At 37.0% G+C, this 8,293-nt stretch overlaps 1 protein-coding gene across 3 annotated transcripts in view; it reads left to right on the top strand.

The window, feature by feature from the left end:
• OCIAD1 (OCIA domain containing 1) overlaps positions 1–1,602 on the top strand; it is a 60,011-nt gene extending 58,409 nt beyond the window's left edge. For all 3 annotated transcript variants that reach the window (XM_017878690.1, XM_017878686.1, XM_017878688.1), the window contains one exon: positions 1,077–1,602. In XM_017878690.1, coding sequence (XP_017734179.1) covers positions 1,077–1,114 — 38 coding nt within the window. In that variant the 3' untranslated portion in view covers positions 1,115–1,602. The remainder of the gene's footprint in view (positions 1–1,076) is intronic.
• The last annotated feature ends 6,691 nt before the right edge of the window (positions 1,603–8,293 follow it).

Genomic DNA, 8,293 nt, shown 5'->3' with positions numbered 1-8,293 from the left:
TTTTGGTAAAAGGCTTTTTGTGTGCTTTATATAATTTAAAGAAAAGACTTGTTATGAAATAGTTTCAGTGATTTTCTAAAATATTATTGAGATTAGTACAGGGTAGATTCACAGGGTCGAAAGTGTCACTTAACGTTTTCACCTAATTAGATGTTTGTCTAATTAGAAATTAAGACTCAGAAATTTTAAAAATTCAAGCACGTATTCTATTAACTGCCAGAGCAATGTCACCACACATCCTGTAGCTTCTAGAAAACCGTGTAACATGTACTCATGAGGGAATGAGAGCAAGGGGAAAAGGCAAAATGTGAAGGATAAGGATATATAATGTCAATATAATAATGAAATAATTTTGACTTCATGTATTCCCTGAAAAGAGTCCACACTGTGATAACTGCTGCTTTATATTGTTATGATTACTCATAGACAGAGGCTGTGTTGAAGAGGAGCAAAAAAGTAAAGGAGTAGAATAGACAGTGGAGCATGTTTCAAAATGTAAAATGTAGAGTACCTGTGAAATGTAGTAGTATTTTCTTCTTATAGTAGTATTTACAGCCCTGAGAGAGAAGATTGAGTTAATTACAACTTGAACACTTGACCATTTCTACTGCTGTATTTTTTGTGAAAAACGAAAATTCAAATGTTTGTTTTATTATTTCCCACTAATTTTTTTTTCCATGTGACTTAATATGTGCCACACTTACTTAGGTAGTACAGTAAAGATGTAAAAGTACCCAGGCTTTGGATCTAAACAGACCTCTACTCAAATCTCAGTTCTTGTTAGGGCTTGTACCTTGGGCAAGTTACTAATCTGTTTTCTCACCATTAAAATGAGAATTGTGTTTAGAAGTTTGTTATGAGGACTAACTATTTATGTAAAATTCTAGATACAATGCATTTGTCCAACCCCAAGTTGACAAAAGTCTGGCCGTCCCCTTTTTGTAATTATAATTTGACTCTCATGTGCTTTTATTCAAATGAGAGAGAAACATAACTTTTCATCATAGCAACAAACTTAAAATAATCTTTTACTTATTATTGCTTGGAATCATCAATTATTTGTGCTTTTTTCCAAGTCAAAGTAAACAAATATGGAGATACTTGGGATGAGTGAAAATTACATCATTGGACCTACTGAAGGAGTTTCAACATCCAGCTTCATCTAGGTGGTCGTGATTACCTGCATGCTTTGAGATCAGCAGCAGTCTTCATAAACACATTTAAAACAAGATCCTGGGTTTTTGTAGTTTGACTTCTATGGCGTGTTAAAAAAAACCAGATTTTTAGTGTTAATATTGTGTAAATGTCCTTACCTTGGGGATTCATTTGAATGATGGTATTATACCATGATTGTATACAGTTTGTGAAATTGTTGCAAGGGCAAAGATACTCTCATAAAACCATCAAGAGATTACAATGCTCTAGAATCAGCATATATGAAAATAAATGATACCTGCATGTTGAATTGGGGTGGGTGGGGGGAGCAAGCATAATTTTTAAGTGTGAAGCTTTACATTAGGAAATTATGAAAAAGCGTTTTTTCTCCGGTATTTGCTGTATTATCTTAATGTTTATGGCAAATAAAATGTAAAGGAACATGCAGCAGCCCTCATCTTCCTTGATTTTATGGTTTTATTGTTTGTAATTTATTGATTTATTTTTAAGCTAGTTATAATCATGTAGGTAAAGGAAATAAAGTCATCTGTAATATTTAATAATATATGGCTGGAGGCAGTGGGCAGTGGTTGATGCCTGTAATCCCAGCACTTTGGGAGGCTGAAGTGGGAGGATTGCTTGAGTCCAGGAGTTTGAGACCAGCCTAGGCAACAAAGTGAGACCCCATCTTTACAAAAAAATAAAAATTAGCTGGCGATGGTGTCGTGTACCTGTAGTCCTAGTTACTTGAGAGACTGAGTTGGGAGGATCAGTTGAACCCAGTGGTTCTAGGTTGCAGTGAGCTGTGATCACACCACTGCACTCCAGCCTGTGCAGCTGAATGAGACCCTGTGTCTAAAAAAAGTAAAAATATAATGAATATGATTTATGTAGATAAATTGAGTAATAAGGAACTGCCTTAAAAAACCAAGTTGTCATTTTTAAAGAATTTGTAAATTCTAAAACAATAAAAATTTGGTATACATAACAGAGACTAAGATGTTAAAAAGAAAAAAAAAATTGGTATACAATGACCTTGTGTATCTGTGGGTTCCATATCTGCAGATTCAATCAACTGCAGATTGAAAATATTTGAGGGAGAGAAATGGATGGTTGTGTCTGTATTGAACTCTTGTTATTTCCAAACAATACATTGTAATAACTATTTACATAGCATTTACTTTAGGTATTACAAGTAATCTATAAAAGACTTAAAGTATACAGGAGGATGTACATAGGTTATATGCAAATACTACACTGCTTTGTAGTGGACATTAGGAACCTGGACCAATAGACCCCCACCTAGTCACATTTTGGAAAGAACATGTGGGATGGAAGATACCACAACCATCTTTCAGTCTATCATTTGGCCGCTGTAATTCACATCCCTCTCCCGAGGACCTCCATTTCCTATGCCATTACAACAGCTCAAAGTCTAGGAGCTGATCATCTAATCGGGGTAAGGTATGGATGAGGCTCCTTGGGTAAAGCTTCATAAATAAAAGCGTCATGAATACCATTTCTCTCAATCTGAAGGCCTGAACTTAAGAAGTTATCTGCTTTGTTCACCTGTTAGGCATAACATCACTACTCTGGAGATTCCCGTTCAAAAACAGAAAAGGCAAGGCTTGGCTTGCAATTCTGAAGTCTAGCCAGCATAATGTGGCCATTCTTTGGGGTCTAGGTGTATTCCCTGGTGGTGGTTCTCTGGGGCTTTTGACCCTGCCCTCTGATTTTTCCTTTTCTATTGAGGCACTTGTGTTTGCAGCTGAGTAGGTTTTTTTGTTGTTTGTTTTGTAAAGCCTACTCCCTCACAGAATTTGGGGGTCCAAAGGCCTATTTTTACTACTACCCCTGTCCAAGCTGACATACTTCTTTTTCCTGTGTATTTCTCATGTATCAATTTATAATCTATTCTATTACACAAGAGCCACTCATAAAATCTATTGGAAATAGTCCTTTTTCTATGTTGGGCTCCCTGTGAGGCTGATGAACAACATCCTTGAGATTCTAAGCCTTGGACAGGGTCTAAAAGGCATGCTGGTAAGGCACGTGGGCCATTTACATGTCTGAAATGTCTTAAGATGCAATGTCATCTTCCTGAGGTCTTGAGCAAAGGATCTTACTGCCCCACTTTGGATTAGGTCTTTGTCTGAGAGCCATTGAAAGGGCTATTCTGAGCCTTAATATTTCTTCCAAATTCCATTTGGGAGTGGAATAATTTGTTCTTTATACCTCTTCCTCATTTTATTTTGGATAAGTAGAAAAAGCAAAATGGACTCAGATTCAACACTGCCAGGAAATCTTAGCTAGATCATTAGGCACATTTTCTATTTTTGGTGATACCTCAGGTAACAGTTTTGCTAAGCTTTACTGCTTAGAAAGGGTCTCTTAGCTTCCAATAACATTTTCCTCCCTCTGACATCGTCCTTGGAAGCCCTTTGGGCTTCTGCTAACGCCCTCCTTGAGGCCCTTTAGGATTTCACTAGCAATCTCATGATCCTGGCAGCATCCATCTGCTACTTGGTCCCAAAGTGAATGCCATATGTCTTAGGTTCTTGTTACAGCAGAACCTCACTTCCAGGTACAAAATTTCTATTTTAAAATGTATTATTTGGGGGGGGGTGTACACAGAAATATATATTTATGGGTTACATGAAATATTTTGATACAGACATCATGCAATGTGTAATCAAATCAGGGTAAATGGGATATCCATCCCCTCAAGCATTTATCCTTCGTGTAACAAACGATCCAGTTATATACTCTTTTAGTTGTTTTAAAATGTATAATTATTTTTGACTATAGTCACTCTGTTGTGCTAGCAAATACTAGATCTTACTCTTTTTTTGTACCCATTAACCATACACCCACTGCACCCACCCGTCCCACTTGCCACCCACTACCCTTCCCAGCCTCTGGTAACCATCCTACTGTCTATTGCCATGACTTCAATTATTTTAAATTTTAGCTCCCATAAATAAATGAGAACGTGAAGTTTGTCTTTCAGTGCCTGGCTTATTTAACGTAATGATCAAGTTCCATGCATGTTGTTGCAAGTGACAGAATCTCATCCTTTTTTATGACTGAATAGTACCCCATTGAGTACACGTACCACATTTTCTGTATCCGTTCATCTGCTGTGGGACACTTAGGTTGTTTCCAAATCTTGGCTATTGTGAATAGTGTTACAGTAAACATGAGAGTGCATACTGATTTCCTTTCTTTTGGGTATATACCTAGCAGTGGGATTGCTGGATTATATGATAGCTCTTTTTTTTTTTTTTTTTAAGTTTTTCGAGGAATCTCCAAACTGTTCTCCATCATAGTTGTAATAATTTGCATTCCTACCAACAGTGTATGAAGATTCCCTTTTCTCCGCATCCTCACCAGCATTTCTTATTGCCTGTCTTTTGGATAAAAGCCATTTTAACTGACATGAGATGACATCTCATAATAGTTCTGATTTGCATTTCTCTGATAATAATGTTGAGCACTTTTTCATATACCTATTTGCCATCTGTATGTTTTCTTTTGAGAAATGTCTATTCAGAGCTTTTGCATATTTATTATAATATTATTATTTTCTTCTTTATTTCTTCTTTTTATTGAAACAGGGTCTTGCGATGTTGCCCAGGCTGGTCTCAAACTCCTAAGCTCCAGTGATCTGGCCACCTTGGCCTCCTAAAGTGCTTGGATTACAGATGCAGGCCACTGCACCTGGCCTATTATTATTTTAAATCTCAGCATCCACCAGAGGATGCCTATTTTTTAAAATTGGATTATTAGATTTTTCTCTATTGAGTTGTTTGAGTTCCTTTTATGTTCTGGTTATTAATGCCTTGTCAGATGGATAGTTTGCAAATATTATCTCCCATTCTATGGGTTGTCTTTTCACTTTGTAGATTATTTTCTTTGCTGTGGAGAAGCTTTTAACTTGATGTGATACCATTTGTCCATTTTTTTGTTGGTTGCCTGTGCCTATGGGATATTACTCAAGAAATCTTTACACAGTCCAATGTCCCAGAGCGTTTCTTCAATGTTTTAGTAGTTTCATAGTGTGAGATCTTAGATTTACTCTTTAATTCATATTGATTTGACTTCTGTATATGGTAAGAGATGGGTCTAGTGTCATTCTTCTGCATATGGATATCCAATTTTCTAAGCACCATTTGTTGAAGAGACTGTCCTTTCCCCTTTATATTCTTGGCACCTTTGTTGAAAATTGAGTGGACTGTAGATGTATGCATTTGTTTTGGGGTTATCTGTTATGTTCCACTGATGTATGTGTCTGTTTTTATGCCAGTACTATGCTGTTTTGGTTACTATATAGCTCTGCAGTATAACTTGAAGTCAGCCAATATGATTCCTCCAGTATTTTTTTTTTTTTTTTCCTTAGGCTAGCTTTGGCTATTCTGGGTCTTTTGTGGTTCTATATAAGCTTTAGGATTTTTTTTTTTTTTTCTATTTCTGTGAAGAATGTCACTGGTATTTTGATAGAGATTGCATTGAATCTGTAGATTGCTTTGGAGAGTATGGACGTTTTAACAATGTTGATTTGTCTAATCCACGAACATGGAATATTTATATTTTTGTGTTGTCCCCTTCACTTTGCTTTTTTCCCTTTTGTTTTTGAGACAGAGTCTTGCTCTATCTTCCAGGCTGGAGTGCAGTGGCATGGTCTTGGCCCATTGCAACCTCCACCTCCCAGGTTCAAGTGATTCTCATGCCTCAGCCACTTGAGTAGCTGGAATTACAGGTGTGTGTCACCAAGCCTGGCTAATGTTTGTATTTTTAGTAGAGACAGGGTTTCACCATATTGGCCAGGCTGGTCTTGAAGTCCTGCTTAAGTGATCTTCCCCACTCGGCCTCCCAAAGTGCTGGGATTACAGACGTGAACCACCACACCGAGCCCTCTTCAGTTTCTTGAATTAATGTTTTCGTTGTAGAGATCTGTCACTTTTTTTTTTTTCTTTTGAGACAGCATCTCACTCTGTCATCCTTGCTGGAGTGCAGTGGCACAATCATAGTGCCCTGCAGCCTTGAACTCCAAGGCTGAAGTGATCCTCTCACCTCAGCTTCCTGAGTAGCTAGAACTACAGGTGCACACCACCATGCCCAGCTAAGTTTTATTTTATTTTTTGTATTTATTTATTTATTGAGAGACAGAGTCTCACTCTGTTGCCAGGCTGGAGAGAAGTGGTGTGATCTCGGCTCACTGCAACCTCTGTCTCCTGGGTTCAAGTGATTCTCCTGCCTCAGCCTCTTGAGTAGCTGGCACTACAGGTGCGTGCCACCAAGCCTGGCTAATTTTTTTTTTTTTGTATTATAGTAGAGAGGGGGTTTCACCATGTTGGCCAGGATGGTCTTGATCTCCTGACTTCATGATCTGCCTGCCTCGGCCTCCCAAAGTGTTGGGATTACAGGTGTGAGCCACCACACCTGGCTGCCCAGCTAATTTTTAAATTATTTGCAGAGACAGGTTCTCACCATGTCGTCTAGGCTGGTCTCAAACTCCTGGCCTCAAGCAATCCTCCTGCTTCCATCTCCCAAAATGCTGGGATTACAGACGTGAGCCACCAAGCCTGACTGTCTTTCACGTCTTTGGTTAATTCTTAGGTATTTTGTTTTTGTAGCTATTGTAAGTGGGATTACTTTCTTGATTTCTTTTTCAGATTGTTCTCTGTCAGGACATAGAAATGATACTGATTTTTGTATGTTGATTTCATATCCTACAACTTTACTGAATTCGTTTATTCAACTCTAATAGTTTTTTGGTTGAGTCTCTCAATTTTTCCAAATATAAGATCATATCATCTGCAAATGAGGACAATTTGACTCCTTCTTTTCCAATTTGTATACTCTTTCTTTCTCTTGTCCAATTGCTGTAGTAAAGACTTCTAGTATAACAGTGAGTAAAAGCGATAAAAGTAGACATCCTTGTCATGTTCCAGATCTTAGAGGAAAGGTTTTCAGCTTTCCCCTTTCTGTATGATACTATTTGTCTGTTGTATATTATATGGCTTTTATTATGTGGAGGTACGTTCCTTGTATACCCAGTTTTTTGAGGATTTTTGTCATGAAGGGGATGCTGAATTTTGACAAATGCTTTTTCAGCATCAGTTGAAATGATCATAAGGTTTTGTCCTTCATTCTGTTGATACAATGTATCACATTGATTGATTTGCATATGTTGAACTATCCTTGCATCCCTGGGATAAATCCCATTTGGTCATAATGATCTTTTTAATGTGTTGTTGAATTTGGTTTGCTAGTATTTTGTTGAGGATTTTTTCATCAATATTTGTCAGCAATATTTGCATGTAGTTCTTTTGATGTGTGTTTGTCTGCGTTTGGTATCATGGCAATACTGGCATCATCAAATGAGTTTGGAAGTATTTCCTCCTCCTCTATTTTTTGGAATATTTTGAGTAGGATGGGTATTAGTTCTTCTTTAAATGTTTGGCAGAATCCCTCAGATGTTTTCCTGTTCCACCTGACCTGCTGTTTGGGGCTGAGAGGGGAAGACAGTGGAATAAATATATTTCTATCTGGAAAAAAAAAAAAAAAAAAAGTTGTCAAAATTCAGCAGTGAAGTCCTTGGGTCTTGGGCTTTTCTTTGCTGGGAGGTTTTTATCACAGCTTCAATCTCATTGCTTGTTATCACTCTGTTCAAGTCTTGGATTTCTTCATGGTTCAATCTTGGTAGTTGTGTATCTGTGTAGGAATTTATCCATTTCCTCTAGATTTTCCAATTTATTGGCATATAGTTGCTCATAGTAGCCACTAATTATCATTTGAATTTCTGCAGTATTAGTTGTAATGTCTCCTTTTTCATCTCTGATTTTATTTGAGTCTTCTCTCTTTTTTTCTTATTCTGGCTAAAGGTGTGTCAATTTTATTTATCTTTTCAACAAAATCTTTTTGTTTCATTGATCTTTTGTATTGTTTTCTTTGTTTCAATTTCATTTATCTCTGTTTCTGCTGTGATCCTTATTATTTCTTCTACTAATTTTGGGTTTGGTTTTCTCTTGCTTTTCTAGTTCTTTAAGATGAATCATTAGGTTATTATTATATATACAAGTGTAGTTTACATATCACAGTCCAGTACTGGGTGCATATTTTATATATATATATA

This window comes from Rhinopithecus bieti, unplaced genomic scaffold (genome assembly GCF_001698545.2).
Source record: "Rhinopithecus bieti isolate Rb0 unplaced genomic scaffold, ASM169854v2 scaffold_11787, whole genome shotgun sequence".
Classification (NCBI taxonomy): domain Eukaryota; kingdom Metazoa; phylum Chordata; class Mammalia; order Primates; family Cercopithecidae; genus Rhinopithecus; species Rhinopithecus bieti.
Note: the sequence above shows the minus strand (reverse complement) of the source record. Positions and strands in the feature narration are given on the sequence as shown.